The sequence below is a fragment of the Mauremys reevesii genome, linkage group 1 (assembly GCF_016161935.1).
Source record: "Mauremys reevesii isolate NIE-2019 linkage group 1, ASM1616193v1, whole genome shotgun sequence".
Taxonomy (NCBI): Eukaryota; Metazoa; Chordata; order Testudines; family Geoemydidae; genus Mauremys; species Mauremys reevesii.
In genome coordinates this window covers 164,727,919-164,747,817 of record NC_052623.1, presented here as the reverse complement: position 1 = coordinate 164,747,817, position 19,899 = coordinate 164,727,919, and the positions used below count along the sequence as shown (strand labels likewise).

Sequence of the window (19,899 nt, the reverse complement as noted above, 5' to 3'; positions counted from 1 at the left end):
TAAGAAGTAGATATTTTATCACTTTAGTAACTTTACATGGTGAAAATCTTTGGAAGACCATTAGTGAAACTTTCACTGTTCCTATTTTTATATATTCTTGAAAGAACAGATTTTCACATGAGGAAGGCATTCAGATATATTGGATAAAAACTCTCATTGACATGTTGGAGACTTCAACATTGTGTGCACTCCTTGCTAATAAATAAGCTGTTCATATTTTTTTTTAAAAGTGGTTGACCAGTAATGGTGGTTCTCACCATTTTTTGATTCTGTGTACAAGTCTATAATATTGAATTTGACATCACAGTTGTTTCAGTAGCAGTAGATGGTTGTCATAAGCACAAGTTTATGATTTCCTTGAAGGTCCAAGAAGAAGAAACTGAGCTGTAGAAGGAAGAGCCATGATTAAAAATTAGATCTTCAATGACAAAAGGAACCCAGAAAAACAGGACCATATAAATATTATGTCAATGTTCTCACTGCTAAATTTGCTCAACTTTTCTCCTTCAACGGTTTTTCTGTAGTAGTCTTATAATAAGTATCTAAAATCATGTCTTAATAGTTATTCATTAACATTTGTATGTAAGTGAATGCTCTAAATGAGTTTGCTACTTCACAAGTAGGCTTGCCAACTTTCTAATTGAACAAAATTAAACACTGTTGCCCCGCCCCCTTCCCTGAGGCTCTGCCATGAGGCCCTGCCCCCCACTCACTCCATCCTTCCTCCCTCTGTTGCTTACTTTCCCCCACCTTCACTCACCCATTTTCACTGGGTTGGAGCAGGGAGTTGGGGTGAGGGCTCCGGCTGGCGGTGTAGGCTCCAGGCTGGGGCTAGAAATGAAGGGTTCAGGGTGTGGGAGGGGGCTCTAGGCTGGGGCAGGGGATTGGGGTGCAGTGGGGTGAGGGCTCTGGACTGGGGGGTGTGGGCTCCAGTGTGGAGCCAGAAATGAGGGGTTTAGGATGCGGGAGGGTGCTCTGAGTTGGGACAGGGGATTGGGATATCGGATCTGGGAGGGAGTTTGCGTGTGGGAGGGAGCTCAGGGCTGGAACAGGGGATGCAGGGTGCAGGCTCCAAGAAGGGGCTCAGAGCTTGGGTAGGGGGTTGGGGGACAGGAGGGAGTAAAGAGTGTGGGTTCTGGGTGGTGCTTACTTTGAGCAGCTCCCCGGAAGCGGCAACATGTCTCTCCGCTTCGAGGCGTAGCCAGGCGGCTCTGTGCAGTGCGCACTGCCCCCGCCCTCAGGCACCAGCCCTGCAGCTCCCATTGGCCAGGAGCCACGCAGAGCCAGGTAGGGATCCTGCCTTAGCCCTGCTGCGCTGTCGACTGGACTTTTAACGGCAGCCAGGGTCCCTTTTCGAGTGGGTGTTATGGTCGAAAACCGGACACCTGGCAACCCTATTAACAAGGCATAGAAGTTATTGTAAAAAACAGATTGGTAAAAAAGAAAAGTAATAGCAGAATTGCTAATTATAACACATTTGTATAGGTTCAAAGGTATTGAGATGCTAGTGTTACAATCACCAGAGAAATGTCTATAAACAAATGTCAAAAAATAGTATGCATGTGGGAGAGGGGGAATACAAACAAACCCAAATCACTGTTTGTATAACAATCTTGTACCGCATAGCTGTTTACTTCTGCTGAAGGGGTTTCTTGATTATAGTAAATGCATTACTGAAATTAAGATGAGCCTGTAGTTATTACAGTAGATCTTACCTTGAAAAATAATTATCATAAAAGTCATAAAATAATTATTAAAACTTCTAAGAATAGTACATGGGCCATAACATTTTGTTAAGTTTGTATTAAGGCTGTCAGTTTGCTGTTTTTACCTCTCCAGATAATTAGACGTGTGATCAAAGACAGGTATTCAAAGATCCTTTGATAGAGAACTGTGTCTAGGCACAGCAGATTTTTTTGGTTTGCTTTTCAGCTGTAACATTCTTTATCACAATAGTTATAATTTATCAGTTTTTAATATGATAAAATGATTGGCAAGCTATTGGTGGCTGAATATATAATCTGTCATTCTCACAGCCAGAAACAAATTTGATATGGAGTTAGTCAGTCACCAAAGTATGAAACCCTACCAGGCCATTTTGAAGTTACTTTTCAGAGCTGAACTACACTTGGATTAAGTTTACAGGTCCAGAGAGTTGACTAAATTTCTTTAATTACTACATCTGTCATGGAGAGGCTGCACTGTTTGAAGTTTTTGTATTGTTCAGAGGCCATTTGCAATTTTATAAATAAATGCATAATTAGAAAATTCTTGTTAAGAAAATGTGTTGATGCCATTACTTAATCACAGTCTACTTTTATATCTTTGTGGCTGTTGCTGTGAAAAGTCTATGGAGCCTAGCCATAACAATGAACATGTTTATTGTGCAGTCTAGGATACCATGGATCTCATACTAATTAGTGAATTAAAATTTAGCCACACCAGCATAATGGCTAAATGGTGTGGCTAAATGATCATATCATTTTCAAGGTCCCCTCACACTTGCTCTACTGTATACAACAGACACATTCCTTCCTAGAAATCTCCAGTTTCTTAGCACACAATCTTTAGGACACTTCTCATGTGCTCGGTGCTTGCTGCCCTTGAACATGGGGCAGAGATGAATGTATAATCAAATGTCTTTAGAAGCTGGGAGGATGCTTCTCAGCACGGGTAGAGAGACGCACGTTAGCTATGCTGGAGCTAGTGCACAAAAAATAGCAGAGTGGCTCAGGTGGCTAGCCCGATGCCCTGTCCTTGATGCTGCAGTCACACTGTTATTATGTGTTAGCTTGAACAGAGCTTGTGCATATCTGTCTACCTGCTCTGGGAAGCACCCTCCCAGTTGCTGTGCAGGCATACCCCATATGGCTACATAAGGAAAGGAATTTCTTCACCCTTTGAAGAATGGAGTATATAAAATGTATGTGTACAAATTCCAATTTAAAAATTGCAGTGATGCTAATACTGTCTTTAATTGTAGAGATCATCTGAGTTTGAAGATCGATTCTAAAAACATCCAGGATAAACTCTGTAGTGCTATCCGACAGGTAAATGAAGGAAACAACTGAAAACACTAGGATCTTAGTTGAAAAAACTTTTCATGTCTCTGTTTGAATAAATCATGTTATCTTGGCAATGACATTACTTAAGTATTAAAAAAATAAAATAATGGCATTTAATTAACATGTTGAGGCAGCCCAGGATTTAAGTACACATCTATCAGACAAACATAAACTTTTGAACAGGGCTATGTATACTCTGTGGTACAATAGGACCAAATTAAACACCATCAGCCCCTACATTCTGCTGCAGTGTTAATTTATTGTGTTGCTAATCAAGTGCAGATTAGGACATTTTAATGAAAGTTTACAATTAAGTAAGCATCAGCTGTGGAAAAGTACCTCTTAGGTGAACATCTTGAAAAATATTACATATTTTGTACATCATAGAGGCTGTCCAATGATCCTCCAAAAATATCAAAACTCAAGAGACACAAATCTACTTTTAAGGACGTTGGCATGGTTGTCTTTGGGCCATGAGTCCTAAGAGAGACATTTATGTCACCAATTTACAGAAAATTCAATACAAGAACCACAGTAGTAGTAGTAGTAATAACAACAACAACAACAACATAAATTGACAACCAGTCACTCAAAGATCAGGAAAATAAATACAATTTCAGACTTATGACAAATTTCACGATCAGCATTCTCTCCATTCTGTCCTAAGAGTAGATGGATGGTCTTATTTTTTTTTTTTTGCGAATACGGCAATTTTAGTAACCATTTTGTTTTGGAATTCAGCTATGGTTTTTGCAGCTTGACTTCTGAAATCTGAATTTTGGTGGATGAAAGTTAACCTAAAATTCATCAAGATAAAACTTTTGAAATTTAAAATGTTCTGTAAGGCCCCAGTGTTTGGCACGGGCTATTCTCAGCACAGAATGAGAAGATGTTAACATGGATTTGACCAGATCATTACTTTGAAATCTCACTTCAATGGTACCAACAGGACTAGTTAGATTTGGCTTTTGTTTTCACTTCATTTAAATGTTTAATGTTTGGGTGAAACATTAATATTTAGAAAATTACTTCAAACATTACAGTCATAACTTTTTAATTTCTACTTTAAAGAAACTGAAAATAAAACAATTTTATGTACTGAAAACTAATTTTAGGTATGACTTAGGAGATCATTATAGCATGTGTAATAGTGAATTTCTTTAGTATTCAGCTTGTTATAACATGTTTTTAATGTATTAATTTGGATTTATGTAAATAGGAAAAAGGGGACCTATTGATACACTCTAGCACCCTTGACAACGCTTAAAAATACACCAAAATAATACCCAAGCGTAATTAAAATAGAGCAGTATAATTCAGTATAACACACTATCAGGAAATTGGGCAGCTTAGATCTTAAGTCGTCATCCTCTGTCCAATATTTTCCCACTTTTATAATTCCTTTCCAACCCCCAACCCTATCTTCCATTTCCTGGAGAGACAATGATGAGCTTTATTTTTTTTAATTTAAATTATTTCATATCTTAAAAGAAAATGAGTGAAAGCTTATAAAACAGGTCTGCCTGACACAGGAACAATGAGGTATTATGGTCTGTGTGCATATACGTACTGTGACAGACCCAAACCAGTGGGGTACAGGAGTCTGGTAGAGGGCAAATATACTGGTCACTGGATTGAGTAGTTTTCTGTTCTCTGAGTGACCAGAGCAGGGGCTGCACTAGAGTAATCAGGAACCTGCTAGAACTAATTAAGGCAGACAGGCTGATTAGAACACCTGCAGCTAATCAAGGCAGGCTAATCAGGGGACCTGGGTTTAAAAAGGAGCTCACTCCAGTCAGGCATGGGGGAGCCATAGGAGAGGAAGTGCGTGTGAGGAGCTGGGAGCAAGAGGCACAAGGAGCTGAGAGTGAGAGTGTGTGCTGCTGGAGGACTAAGGAGCACAAGCGTTATCAGACACCAGGAGGAAGGTCCTGTGGTGAGGATAAAGAAGGTGTTTGGAGGATGCCATGGGGAAGTAGCCCAGGGAGTTGTAGCTGTCATGCAGCTGTTACAGGAGGCACTATAGACAGCTGCAATCCACAGGGCCCTGGGCTGGAACCCAGAGTAGAGGGCAGGCCTGGGTTCCCCCCAAACCTCCCAACTCCTGATCAGACACAGGAGGAGTTGACCCAGACTGTGGGGAAGATCACTGAGGTGAGCAAAATCTGCCAATAAGCGCAGGACTCACCAAGGTAGAGGAGGAACTTTGTCACAGTACATGTACTGCCTTGTTTGTGAGTTGTAAAAATCCTTATGCAGTCGTCTTTAACAAGTAATTGATACCTGTGCATAGTAGCTACTTCATGACATTAAATTCAGCTTTGTTTTTCCTTAATTTCTTGTTCAAAATACTAAGGCCCCTGTCCTGCAACTACTTGTGCTTGGAGGATTTCTGCAGAACAGTCCATTGTGGTTCAGAGCCTAAGATATTAGACCACTTCATGAACTAATGACTTCTTTGTTTATCTCATTTATACAGCAACTTTAGAGGAGTAACAAGCTAATACAATACCCAAGATATTTCAGCATTAAATATAAAAGAAGACCAAACGTGAAAATATATAGACCAGGGAGAGAGAAAATGTTTTCAAATTGCTTTATTGTTTTAGAAAAATCAGTGAATGTAAGGTGAAAAAATATAGGAACTCTGCTTTTAGATGGTAAAAGTGCTGAGGAGCAGACTCTTAAACCATGGTGATGAAATCATGTGACGGCACCAAGGAGTTGAGATTTAGAGAGACTAAGGTCTTGTCTACACTACAAAGTTTTGTTGGTAAAAGCTGCCTTTTGCTGAGAAAATACGGGAACTGTACACATTACAAAGCTACTTTTGGTTGCGAAACTGCTGTTTGCAGACAAAATAAAAACACCTCAGCGAGTGGCATAAAGCTTTTTTCAGCAAAGTTAAAGCAACGAAGGGTCAGTTTAGACACTGCTGTTTGTTTTGTTGACATAACTGGCTTCCACCAGTATTCCACAATGCCTGCTTGACCGCTCTGCTCACTGTTTTGGATCTCTGCTGCTCTGCAGGCATGTGCTCCTTCCCTTTCAAAACTCTGGGAAGTATCTGACAGCTCAGCCTGCTGCTCAGTTTGGGGAACAAAGAGCAAATCATTAGCGCGGAATGCTCCTGTTCTGCCCTGCACTGGGACCACAGCGGCAGGCAGACTGCTGCTGCAGGGAGGATGATGGATGACTGCTGCGCTGCATTCTTCAGCATGGAAAGCTCACAGAGCTGCTCAGGATGCCGCTCCTGGCAGCTGAGGAGGCTGTGGGAGAACTCGTAGGGAATCATAGAACCATAGGCAGGCAGGCAGAGTGATCTGCATTAGGGGAGACTGCCGTGCTGACTGCCAAGCAGAGGCGGGGGCTGACGTGGGGTGTGTCCCCCCCCCCCCCCCCGTCTCAGCATAGGTGGTCAGCCTGCTGTCTCGCCTGCCCCAGCCACACCACTCTCCTTTCCCTCCCCCCACACACCAGTTGACAATCTACTAGGATGCCCCTGGAATGATGGGACTGAGAAACGTGCCTCATGTGATGCTGTACCTGCCCCATGAGATATTGCAAAACCCTTCCCAAAGCACCAGGTGGCAAGTTGTACAGTGGGATAGCTACCGACACAAGGAGCTAGAGTGGACATGCAACAGCGGTTTTAATTTAAAGCACTTTAGTTAAAGCAGTATAACTTTTGCCAACAAAATTTGTAGTGTAGACAAGGCCTAGGTCTGTGAAGTACGTTGGAACAATAGACCATTGATACAGATGGATGACAGTTTTTAAATGAATGGGAAGCCAGTGAAGTTGTTGAGTGGGGATGGGATTGAAGCAATATTTTTAAAGTTTATCGAAGTTGCTTCTGTGCAAACTTTGAAATCCACAAGCCAGGTCAAAGTGAATGTTGCCACTGAACTAAATTCAGAAAGGTGGAATTCTTGTAACCAAAATGCAGAAAATATTGATCTCTGATATTATTTAATCACCACTTGGATAACGTTTTTAATGATTAGTAGCTTGTTTCATAACATAGTCAACAAAATTTGATTTAGTTAAGATTGAATTTTGTAGGTGGATTTAACTGTGTTGCCAGAAATGTTGAAGCCGCTTGTTCATGATGGCTGTACAGCCTTGACGGACCAACGTTATCGCAGTGCTGAACAATTCTTTTCAGAGTTATTGAATATTTTGGATCCTTCAAAGTTAAAGGTAAGGAGGTGGGTGCCCTGGCCTACTTATTAGGGATGATTGAGCTGTAAGTTTTATATTTCACTGCTTTTTCTCCCCCAAAGCAATCATTATTATTTATTTTGTTGTATTTTATTTTATATTTTATTACTTGTTTCCAGTCACGTTCCACTATGTGCTAGGCATTGTACAAATGTAAAAAAAAAAAAGCAAAAAAAAAAGCACCAACTGTCTCAAATAGCTTATAATTTAAAAAGACAGAGAATAGGGGAAAAAGATACAACATATAAAGTAGTTATGATGATCATGGACAACATCTTGACATTAAAATATGTTGGGGAATACAAATTTTTGTGTGTGTGCATATACATAAAATTGCATATCCTAAATATTTTAAGATGTGATCCATTACCATATTAGCCACTTCACTTGTATCTATTTTTCTTACACTTTATTCTCTCTCTTTAGATTGTAAACTCTTTGGGGCAAATACCGTGATTTTTTTTTTAAATAGCTAATCCATCCCCAATAACCTTCTTACATATTTTCATTATCATACATTTCATACAATTTTTAATGTAGTTTTAGTATCTGCTCCTGGGAGAATTATGTGCCACTGCGCAATGCAGAATTTGCTCAGAATTAATGTTCTGTGCAGAATTTCCCTTTTTCCCCTGCAAAATTGCTGCTGCAGAGCTGCTGGCTGCCACTAGGGGCCACTGGACGCAGCAGAGCCCAGCTTGCAAATAGAATTCACTGCTTGAAGGGGAAGGGGAGCTGGATGGCTCGTGGTAGCTGCAGTTTGTGGCACACCATGAACGAAGGAGGTGGCATGCAGGCAACTCAATACAAGTCCTGGCCCCAGCATCAGGCTGTTTCTCCCTCTGGATCCCTGGGCTTTGAGTAGGAAGGAGTATGAGTGTCTGGGCCTGTGGTCACCCTGCAGCTGGGCTCTGGAGAGGATGAGGCGCCGCTGTCTGAGCTGAGTGGGCCCCACAGCTTGGCTCTGTGGGGAGGGGATATGGGTCATTGGGGGGAGGGGACACCCCGCAGCTGGGCTGTTGGGGGGGAGGGGTGCGGGTGTCAGGGCTGAGTGGCAACCTGCAGCTGGATGGGAGGGGGTGCAGATGTATGGGCTGTTGGGAGTGTGTGGCTGGGCTCTGGGAGGAAAGGGTGCGGGTGTCTGGCCCCATGGCTGGGCTTTGGGCAGGAGGGTGCAGAGAAACAGGAACCGGGTTGTCGTAGAGGTTTTTTTTTAACTCTACTTTTGGAGGAATCTTTTTTGTTGTTGTCTGTATTGTTACAGACATAGTTGCTGACAGGTATTTTGAAATAAATTACCAAAATAATTGAAACTGGCATGATTATGTAGTGTTGTTCTTTTGAGTGCTTACTCATATCGGTTCCAGTTAGGTGTGCGTGCGCTGTGTGCACAGTCATTGGAAAGTTTTTTCCCCTAACAGTACCTGTCGGGTCGGCTGTGGAGCCTCCTCGAGTGCTGCCCTCATGGCGCTCAATATATGACCCTGCTGAGCTGACGCCTCTTCAGTCCCTTCTTACCACCAGTGACAGTTGTTGGAACTGTGGTGTCTTGCTCAGCAAGTTCTGCCACGTTTCCCTAGCTTTGTGTTTGTTCTCTGTACTTTTTAGTTAGTTCTTAGTTGTTAGTAGCTAGCAATTGGGCTAGGGGGGTTTACCCTCTATCCCGACCACTTTTCCTTGGGAGGGCTTACATGCCCTAGTCCCAGGGGCTCAAGCCCTGCAAGTCCTGCAGCAAACCCATGCCAATGGGCCACCCCACAACGCTTGTCTAAAGTGTCTGGGGGAGACTCAATAAGCCAATTGGTGTAGGATTTGTAAGGGGTTTTGCCCCAGAACCAAAAAGGAGCGAGACTTTCGCCTCAAGCAGCTCCTTATGGAGGTGGCACTTAGACCACAGCTTCCACCAGCGTGGCAAGACCCGGCGCCGAGTTCATCGGTGCGTAGCGCCCCAGCATCAGTGGTGGAAGCAGCACCTTGGAAGGAATCTGGCAGAGACCCGTGGCACTGATTTCTCCTAGTGCTGAAAATGGCAGGATTGACCCAGCACTGCTCCCACTCCCCTACGCAGAAGCAGCACTGGAAGCAAGGGAGGAGCAGCTCTCCATCCCAGAGGTCCACCCATTTGGAGCGGGCCAATGGGGTGTGTCCTCAAGAGGAGCACCCAGCACAGAAGCCTGCAGAGACGGCACCATAGACTTTGACCCTGCAAGGAGGACCATCAAGTCTGGTGCTGTTGGACTCCCCGGCCCAGGTCATGAAGGAGGTGGAACTGCCGTCCACCTTGGATATCTTTGAGGCTGCGAGGGACCTCATCGCCATGACAGCAACACGGTCACCCACTCTTCGCACCAAGCCTCCAGAACTGCATTGCGTGGCACCATCTCGAGGCAAACCAGCGATGCTCCGTCCCTTGGCGCTGCTGATAGAGTCCTTGCAATTGTGGCACCGTTCATATTTGCAGCACCGCTCCAGGTTACGCCAGTGCTCCCACTCGCGATGCTGATCCACACATCGATCCCCGTCGCGCGGCAGGTCCCACACTGGTGCCGCTCAGCGACCCCATGCAGCTCCAGGTCACGGCACCGCTCTCTGGCATAGTGGTACCGCTCTCCAGCGTGACACTGCTCGCAAGATCAGCTCCACTCAGCACCACCCTGGCCATTGCAGTCCTGGTCTTCGGACTTGGACTGCAAGAGCTAGATACTGAGAGCAGGGTTGGCACTGGTCAGGCCATGGACACTCTGAGATGGAGGCAGGGCCGTGGTCTGTGCAGTGGCAGGGACCAGTGCAGTGGCCATTTTGGACCCCATGGGCATACCACCAAGCGCAAGGCGCCCAGTCTAAAGACTCCCGATCGGCCACCTCTGAACCGCTGGTGCTGGAGGCTTCTGCCAGTTGCCCAACCCCTTGGGGTGCTGAGCAGGTGCAGTCCCCCCCCAAAAAAACAAAAAAAAAAACCCAACTCCAACTCTGGTTCCTAAGCAGGACCCTGGTCCGGCCAGCAAGATGAGACGGGAAGTCCCTGACAAGCAGAAGGGACAGGAGGACCCTGTTTCCCCATTAGCCTACTCATCCTCCCTAGACGAGGCCATTGCAGGCATTTCTGTCTCTGGACTGCACCCACCAGGACCTCCTTCACAGGGTGGTGCGCAACATGGGTCTGCAGGCCGAGGAGGAGGTGGAGTCGGAGGACCCGATGGTCGACATCTTGGCCCTGAAAGGTCCTTCGAGGGTGTCTCTGCCCCTCATTAAGACTATACAGGCCAATGCCAAGACCATCTGGCAGACCCTGGGCTCCATCCCTCCCACTGCCAAGGGTGTTGAGAAGAAATACTTCGTCCCGTCGAAGGCGTACGAATACCTCTTCACACACCCCCAGCCTTGCTTATTAGCAAGCCTCAGCACCCAAGTCCAAGGATGCCAAGCGCCTGGACTTGTTTGGGTCTGAGGTGTACTTGACGGGAGGACTGCAACTCAGGATTGCCAATCAGCAGGCAATTCTGAGCTGGTATAGCTTCAACTTCTGGAACTCGATTCTCAAATTCAAGGAGCTGATTCTGTCAGAGTCCAGGGAGGAGTTTGGAGTCATAGTGGAGTAGGGCGAGGCGGTGGCATGGACCTCTTTACAGGCCTCACTGGACGCTGTGGACTTGACGGCGCGCATCTTGTCCTCCAGTATCGCCATGAGACGTTGCTTGTGGTTGCAGGCCTCGGGCCTTCCGCCTGAGGTTGAACAGATAATGCAGGACCTGCCTTTTGATGGGGTGGGCCTCTTCACGGAGCAGACTGATGCTTGGCTACATAGCCTAAAAGACTCAAGGGCTACTATGAAATCCTTGGGTATGCACACCCGAGCAACCCAACGCAAACATTTCAAGCCCCAACAACAGTAGCAGCGCTCCTACCCTCCTCGGCCGAGGCAGGACTTCTACAGGAGAAAGGGCAGGAATGGCAGAAGGAAGCCTTCCAACCCCCCTTCTGGGCTGGGCCAGGGAATGACTAATCCATTGTCTAGTTCCAAGCTGGCCTTTTGAAGGGGCGCCCGAGGATAGTACAGCAGCCTTGATTACGGATCCTTCCCGTCTTTTTTTGAATCGTCTGTCCCACTTCTCCTGTGCTTGATCCCAAATAAGTTTGGACTGCTGGGTCCTCCATATGGTGGAAGTGGGATATTCTTCAGTTCTGCTCCTACCCTCACTCTTTAGGGACCCCTTTCACGAGCAACTCCTTATCCAGGAGGTGCAGGCAGTCCTCACCATGGGAGTGGTGGAGGAGATTCCTCAGGAGTTAAGGAGCAAGGGATTCTACTCCCAATATTTCATAATCCCCAAGGCCCAGGAGGGTCTCAGACCCATTCTAGATCTGCTCGGACTCAACAAATTCATGGTAAAGTTGAAGTTCTGCATGGTCTCCCTGGGCACCATTATCCCCTCCTTGGACCCAAGAGACTGGTACACCGCCCTCGACATGAAGGATACATACTTCCATATAGCGATTCGTCCTGTGCACCGGCACTTCCTACGCTTCATGGTCAACCATAAGCATTACCAATTCACTGTCCTACCATTTGGCCTCTCGGCAGCCCCCTGAGTGTTCCCCAAGTGCATGTTGGTGGTGACTACTTTCCTCCGTCAACAGCAGGTGCAAGTACACCCCTGCTTTGACGACTGGCAGTTCAGGGGCTGCACCAGGGGGCAGGTGCAGTCCCAAATCCGTTTGGTCAGGTACACGTATGAGCGACTGGGTCTCTTCCTCAACTTTGGGAAGTCGACCTTGGAACCAACTCAAAGAATAGAATTAATTGGGGGCAGTGTTTAGACTCAGTTCAGGTGCAAGCTCTTCTGCCAGAGACCTGATTCGGAGCCATCACAGACATAATTCAAAGCCTCCAGCAATTCCCAACCACAACAGCAAGGGGGTGCCTGAGTCTCCTCAGCCACATGGCTGCTTTCACTTATGTGACCTGGCATGCCAGGCTGCAGCTCAGACCTTTGCAGGCATGGCTTGCCTTGACCTACTGCCCAGTGCGCAACAGCTTGAATTTAGTGGTCACGGTGCCAGGGCAGGTCTTCACGTCCCTCCCCTGGTGGCTCAACCCTTGAGCAGTGTGCAAAGGAGTCACCTTCCACAACCCTCAACCTTCCTTGTCCCTGGTCATGGACGCAGCGGCTCTGGGATGGGGGTGCATGTGGGAGACCTCCAGACACAGGGCCTGTGGTCGCAGGATGAGCTCTTCCTACATATCAACATCAAGACGCTAAAGGCAGTACGCCTAGCCTGCCTGGCCTTTCAGGCCTGACTACAAGGCTAGTGCATAGCAGTTCTAACAAACAACACCACGCCATGTTTTACATCAACAAGCAGGGTGGAGCCCATTCCTCTCCCCTATGCCAGGAGGCCCTCCGGCTGCGGGCGTTCTGCATAGCCCACTCCATTCACCTAGAAGCATCCTTTATACCAGGAGTTCAGAACATGCTGGCGGACCACTTCTGCAGGTCCTTCTGCACACACAAGTGATCCATCCAGCAGGATGTCATACACCTCATTTTTCAAAGGCAGGGATTTCCCCAGGTCGACCTATTTGCCACCCGATGCAACAGGAAGTGTCCAATGTTCTGCTCTTTTCAAGGTTACAGCCAAGGCTCACTCACGGATGCATTCCTGCTACCCTGGAGAGGTCGCCTGCGCCCTGCCTTTCCCCCATTCCCTCTTATGCTCAACGTCTGCAGGGAGGGAGCAAAGGTAATTATGATAGTTGCAGCGTGGCCTCGACAGTGCTGGTACAACACGCTACTGGAGCTGTCAGTGGATGTACCGATCATGTTACCTCGTCTCCCCGACTTACTCAGGACCACGGTCGCCTCCATCACCCCAACCTGTGGTCCCTCCACCTCATGGCTTGGAAGCTTCATGGCTGAACTCCATGGAACTTCTGTGCTAGAACAAATAAGGGAGATCCTCCTCAGCAGCAGGAAGCCCTCCACTAGAGCCACGTATCTGGCAGAGTGAAAGAGATTCTCATGCTGGTGTGACCAGCATCGTATACCCCCCTTCTAGATGCCTGTACTCCACATCTTGGAGTAGCTCCTAGACCTGAAACAGGAAGGCGTGGCGGCGTCCTCCATAAGGGTACACCTCGCTGCTATCTCGGCCTTCCACCCAGGAGCGTCTGGTCGATCCATCTTCACCAACTCTATGGTTGGTTGCTTCCTCAAAGGTCTGGACTGCCTACATCCCCAGATCAGGCATCCTGTCCCTGTGTGGGACCTTAACCTCATCCTCTCCAGGCTCATGGGGCCCCCATTTGAACCACTGGCAACTTGCTCCCTACTGTATCTATCATGGAAAGTGGCTTTCCTGGTCGCCATTACTTCTGCTAGGGGGGTGTCGGGGCTAAAGGCCTCACCCCTGACCCACCGTACTCGGCGTTTCCTTAACTCTGAGCCCACTGCCTAGGTAAGGCTGGGGAGTTACCGAATTGGAATTGGTACGAGTAAGCACTTGAATTAAAAATGGTTGCTCACCTCTCGTAACTTGTTCTTCAAGATGTGTTGCTCCTATTCATTCCAAACCCACCCACCTTCCCCTGCCAGAGTAACTGGCAAGAAGGAACAGAGGAGGCGCCAGGTCGACAGGGTCATATATTGAGCACCATGAGGGCGCCTCTCCAGAGAGCTCCACAGCTGACCCAACGGGTGCTGCTAGGGAAAAAACTTTCCAACGACAGTGCACGTTGCACGCGCACACCTAACTGGAATGGATATGAGCAACACATCTCAACGAACAACAGTTATGAGAGGTGAGTAACTGTTTTTTTTTGACAAATAAAATTTTCAGAATTTTAAAATGCTGTGTGCAGAATTTTTAATTTATTGGTGCAGAATTCCCCTATGAGTAAATATCATGTAGTGTGTATGTATATATGCATGTGGACACCTCACAAACATGAAACATCTCAGATCCTGTTGTATTGGCAGGGGCTTCCTTCTGCAACAAGAGAAACACTAGCCTAACTGTCCAGGCACATAGCATGGCTATCGACCTGAAATCATGTCTCGCATTATTAATAAGGGAAAAACTGTGGAGTTTCTAGCAACATCCATTAATTTAGGGAAACTTTAAGAAATGTAGTATAGCCATCTAGCTAAAATAGTAAATATATGAACTTGTTCTCCCCGTGCTGAGTATTTTCTCTGTGAACATAGTATAGTAAGCTCAGGTATAACTTTACCAAAAGCAGCAGTTCCAGAACACATCACCATGCTATGTTTGAGGATGGTAAAAGAACAGGAGGACCCTTTTAAACCATCACAAAAGGTCAAATGAGGATCCTGTGAATTGTAACACTGATCTGTTGTTGCCTGAAGATTGTGGGAATTGTGGTTTTTCCTGTGCCTGCTGTGGAGAACATTGTCTACTTCAAGGCAGAGTGTTCTGGTTATTAACTTAATCTTTTCACATGTACTGTTAATGTGATTTCTTTGACTATTTGCAGCAGCTGAATCTTGCTGTTATTGACTATGTGGTAGTCATCTATGGACATGCCACTGCTCTCCTTGGAATAGGACAGCCTGAGGTAAGACTTTAAGCTATTACAATTGATTCTTCTGTATCTTAAAATTCTAGTTCAGACATTAGGTTATCCACCAGCACCTTTTATGAGCAGACAGAAATGACGGGGTAAACTCCAGGAAGGGCGGTTTCGGCTGTTAGAAAGTAATGTTGTTTACTGTCTAGATAAGCTTGTATTTGGACTTCTAGAAATTAAAGTACTAAGTAAGAAAATTACCTATAAGTTGTCAAATGGGACTCCAGGTCTACTAATGAAAGGGAAATCGGTCCTGCACATCATTTTTTCCCCCTTCTCTTCTTCTTCTTCTTTTTTTTTAATAGTATTTAAAGAGTGAGTAACTTGAGTAGACCCAGCTACCGTAACAAGTCACTTTTTAGTAGCGTTTTAAATATTTTTGGTCCATGAATGCCCAATAGCAGATAAGGATTAAGGTTCTGCCTAGTTTAGTTGTCTCTTCACACCCCCCCCCCAATATTTTGGAGTACTTTTAAAATAGAGTTCTTGTAGCCTTCTAGTCTCTTGAGATTTTGGAGTAGCAGCCGTGTTAGTCTGTATCAGGAGTAAAGACTAACAAATTTATTTTAGCATGAGCCAGGAGATATTTATACATACAGAGAACATGAAAAGGTGGAAGTATGCATACCAACAGGCAGAGTCTAATCAATTGAGATGAGCTATCGTTAGCAGGAGGAAAAAGCTTAATTTCCAGAACATGCATGTGTGATTTAGTCTAGATCAATGAACTGTTTTTTATGTATGTAAATCATAAAGAAAAAGAGAGTGCATAGTCACACACCTTCAGCGTTCTTAAAGTTGGCCAAAATATAGGCAGTGCTGCATTTTTTTTGTGTAGAACCGTTATCCAAAAGCTATTTGTTTTTTTGTTTTTGTTTCTTAAGTATCTCATTAATTTGTGATTATTTAAACTTACTTTGAAGGATTTAGCAAAGGCTGAAGACCAATTTAACAAAATAATTGAGCAGTATCACAAGGAGAGATTTAATTGCTTGGCACATTATGGAATTGGAAAAGTATACCTTAGACAAAACAGGTTTGTATAATGTAAAACTTCATTTTTATTAAGCTTGGTGCAGAGACAAATCAACTTAGATTTACTCTATAAATGAAGATATTTGTAACAAATATCGTTGTCTTTAATAGTTAACCTTTTCTCCACTACCTTGCACGTCATACAGTCTTTAATTTCTGATGGCTTTCAGTTTCACAAGCACAAAACATTACATTCCATGTAAGACAGTTGCATGAAATAACTGTAGAAGTTGTGACCTCACTGTCTTGTATGTGTTTAAAATTTAGATTTTCAGATGCTATACATCAGTTCATGAAATCACAGACAATGATTAATCGTAAAATTGTACCTGGAATATTAACTTGGCCCACAACATCTGTTGTCATTGAAGAGACTCGGACTGAGAAATTACAGGTAAATAAAAGTATCATCCCCGTAAATCAGAGAATTTCTAAATGAATAGGAAGATGCTGATTTAATACAATTTAACTCAGCTAATGAATCTTGGATTTTTATGATATCACCAATCACAAGAAGGGAGAAGTAAGGGTCCTCAGAATCTTCACCCCGATTGTATTTCTTGCCAATTAAAATATCCTCACCCCAAGCCCCATTTTGTAAAGAAGTGGGATCTGTTCTCTTAGTACCAAGTCAGCACTGCTTGAATGGGCTGGGCTCCCTTCTGAATGTACTCGGTTCCTAAAACTTGGTATTTAGGTAGGGCCTTGAGCTTTAGTACCGTTTTTGGTAGCATATTGTGAAACTACACTGCCAGTGTTGTCCAAGTGTTAGTCGATCAGTTAGTTTCTTAGCACTTAGAAATGTAATACAGAAAAATTTCTGTAATACATTGGACACTATCAGTAAAGAAATCATAATTAATAAAGAATGGAAGCACTGAGGAAACATGAAATTAAGTAATAGTTACTCTGTCAGTTTTTAAAGCCATCATTTGCTAGGGGTTTAGCAACACACTTCCCAGTAATTTTAGTGGGAGTAGAGTGGTTATGTTTCTTCGTCAACTTTGAAAATCTCAACCGTTAGCTTTAAGATTGTCTTTCTCATTGAAATAATAGAAACAAAGCTATTTTTTCATTCACAAACACTATCCTTAAGTTGAGATAGAACTATTAACATGTAAAATGATGGTCTGGCCAAGCTGTATTACTCCTGAGGGAATTCTGTGCCAAAAAATTAAAAATTCTGTGCGCAATATTTTAAAATTCTGCATATTTTATTTGTCAAACAACACAATATAATCATGCCAGTTTCAATTATTTTGGTAATTATTTCAAAATACCTGTCAGCAAGTATGTTTGTAACAATACAGGTAACAAAAAAGATTCAGGAAATGTTTTTTGACAAATAGATTCCTTACTAAGCATATTAATACAGAACTCTGCGTAATAATTCATTTAAACTACAATACAGAAACGTATTTCCCGCACCCCTCAGAAGTGCAAAGTCTTGGGGGAATAAAGGGTAACAGAGGAGCTGAGGGAGAGGGAAGTTAATTGCTGGGAAGGAGCCTGGAAGTGAACCTGGAGGGATGTTGGGTATGGGCGGGAGAAGTATGGAACACGGGCTTTGTGGGGGGAGGGGAGATTTTAGGGCGTTGGGGAGCCGCCTCAGTGCAGACCCTGGCTGACCTCTAGCCTTTTCCATTCAGTCAGGCACATCTGCCCCTGTCCCCATGTGCCCCTGCACTCCCACTTCCCATTCAGCCAGGCATATCTGCACATGTCCCCATGTGGCCCTGCACTCTCCCCTCCCCCATCCTCATATGGTTTTGCACCCCTACTCCCATTCAGCCCTGAGTCAGTGTTGTCATCCCACTAGTTCCTGTGCCCTTACTGCAGTCTACCCCTGCCACTAGCCCTTCTGAACCTCAGTCTGTGTGGCCCCCCCAGCAGCCCCATATGCCCTGCTCTGTCCATCCCCCCCCATATCCCAGGCCTCCTCACCTGGCCTTTCGAGCAGGGCATTGTGAGGAAGGCAGCCTCTGCCCCCTCTCTGCCGTTGGTTGCTCCAGCCCGTGAGCCATTGGTTCCTGGTGAGCAAAAGGTGTAATTGTAACATGACCCCTCTCAAGGCTTCCTTTTGCCTCCCCTCAGAATCAACTATTGGGGAGGAGGATTTTTTTTTGGGGGGACGACATTAATTCTACACTTGCGCAATGCCGCAGAGTTACTCCAGGAGTACTGTATGCAGCAAGGCTATGCATTCCTCACTGACAGCTGTAGAAGTATGAAGAACTTCTGAAATATTTTGCAGCTTCTCTGACTAGGGGTCCTATAAAGGTAGCCAGCCAATCAGGCAGTGACATAGACAGCTGCAGCGGCACAGGAGCCTGTAAACAGGGGAGTTTGAGTGGGAGTTTACAGGGGCAGTTTGGGGGAAGACTGAGAGAGGCAGGCAGAGGAACACACAGGCTACTGAAGGGAGTGTGCAGTGTTCTAGCAGTGTCTTGCTGCTTGTTGGGGGTTTGTTTTGCTGTGGGTGGTAGTGTTTTGGGTTGGTTTGTGTTTCACAGATTTACAGGATTTAGGTGGGAAACCTATGACAGATACAGAGGCAGCAGTTGTAGTGACCCGAGCAGTGGAAGACACAATGAAGATGACTGGACATAGAAGCTGCAGCATGTACATAATCATGGAGGGGGTACCTGGAAAGAGTTTTGTCTGCATGAAGTGTCGCCTGATAGAGCTGATGGAAGAAAAGATCCAAGGATTGGAGATACAGGTGGAAACTCTGGTCTAGTTTAGAAGGGGGTTTGAGCAGATGATGGCGCAAAGACCTGATGAGGCTGAAGGGAAAAGCTCAGACTTGCAGATGGAAGCAGGACCAAAGAACTCTGAGGGGAGACTGCTGGGTGAGGAAAGTGGATGGTGGAAGCATGTGACTAAGTGAACCAGGCAGAGGAAAAGACGGGCTAGTGAAGGAGAAATAGAGCTCAGGAACAGGTTTGCGGAGTTGGAAAATGAAGAAGGGGCGCAGCAGGTAGTTGCTGAAGGTGAGAGGGCAAGGAAGAAGAGAAGAGCAGCTAGCCCTATAAGGAAAGGGGACGAGTCTGTGGAGATGACACCAAACATGAACCCCAGGAGGATATGAGATGGGTTGCAGAGGATTGCAAGGGTGAATAGGAATCGAGAGGACTTGCAGCCAGCGGGAACAGAGGATAGACTGGAAAATCGCACCGTCACCAGGAAAAGGCAGGTCTATGTGATTGGGGACTCCTTACTGAGAAAAACAGACAGGCCTGTAACCAGAGCTGATCCAGAGAACAGAAGGGTGTGCTGTCTGCCCGGTGCTAAGATACGGGCTGTGGACCTGAGGCTGAAGAGGATCCTAACGGGAGCGGGAAAGAATCCGCGATTGTCCTTCATGTGGGAATGAACGATACAGGTAGATTCTCAGTGGAACATATCAAGGGAGACTATGCCAGGCTGCAACATCCGACGAAGTGGGTATTCACCCACGAAAGCTCATGCTCCAATACATGTGTTGGTCTATAAGGTGCCACCGGACTCTTTGCTGCTGGTACAGGAAGTGAAACCAGATATTATAGGGATAACGGAAACATGGTGGAATAATCGTCATGACTGGAGTACAGGTATTGAAGGGTATGTACTGTTTAGGAAAGGACAGAAATAAAGGCAAAGGTGGTGGAGTAGCATTGTATATCAATGATGAGGTAGACAGTAAAGAAATAAGAAGGGATGGAATGGATAAGACAGAGTCTGGGCAAAAATCACATTGGGGAAGAAAGCTACTAGAGCCTCCCCTGAGATAGTGCTTGGGGTGTGCTATAGACCACCGGGATCTGATTTGGCTATGGATAGAGACCTTTTTAATGTTTTTAATGAAATAAATACTAATGGGAATTGTGTGATCATGGGAAACTTTAACTTCCCAGATATAGACTGGAGGACAAGTGCTAGTAATAATAATAGGGCTCAGATTTTCCTAGATGCAATAGCTGATGGATTCCTTCACCAAGTAGTTGC

The 19,899-nt window shown here is 45.3% G+C and overlaps 1 protein-coding gene and 1 long non-coding RNA gene across 9 annotated transcripts in view; one reads left to right on the top strand and one right to left on the bottom strand.

Annotated features, from left to right (window-relative positions):
* Positions 1 to 19,899, top strand: part of TTC3 (tetratricopeptide repeat domain 3) — a 145,153-nt gene that overhangs the window by 72,520 nt on the left and 52,734 nt on the right. For all 6 annotated transcript variants that reach the window (XM_039504605.1, XM_039504583.1, XM_039504573.1 and 3 more), the window contains exons 17-21: positions 2,984 to 3,050; positions 7,131 to 7,268; positions 14,785 to 14,865; positions 15,801 to 15,913; positions 16,180 to 16,306. In XM_039504605.1, coding sequence (XP_039360539.1) covers positions 2,984 to 3,050; positions 7,131 to 7,268; positions 14,785 to 14,865; positions 15,801 to 15,913; positions 16,180 to 16,306 — 526 coding nt within the window. The remainder of the gene's footprint in view (positions 1 to 2,983; positions 3,051 to 7,130; positions 7,269 to 14,784; positions 14,866 to 15,800; positions 15,914 to 16,179; positions 16,307 to 19,899) is intronic.
* LOC120385986 overlaps positions 1 to 19,899 on the bottom strand; it is a 46,435-nt gene that overhangs the window by 6,596 nt on the left and 19,940 nt on the right. For 2 of the 3 annotated variants that reach the window (XR_005589469.1, XR_005589473.1), the window contains one exon: positions 258 to 384. The exons of the other annotated variant lie outside the window; for it this stretch is intronic. This is a non-coding gene — a long non-coding RNA (uncharacterized LOC120385986). The remainder of the gene's footprint in view (positions 1 to 257; positions 385 to 19,899) is intronic. 3 annotated transcript variants of the gene reach the window in all.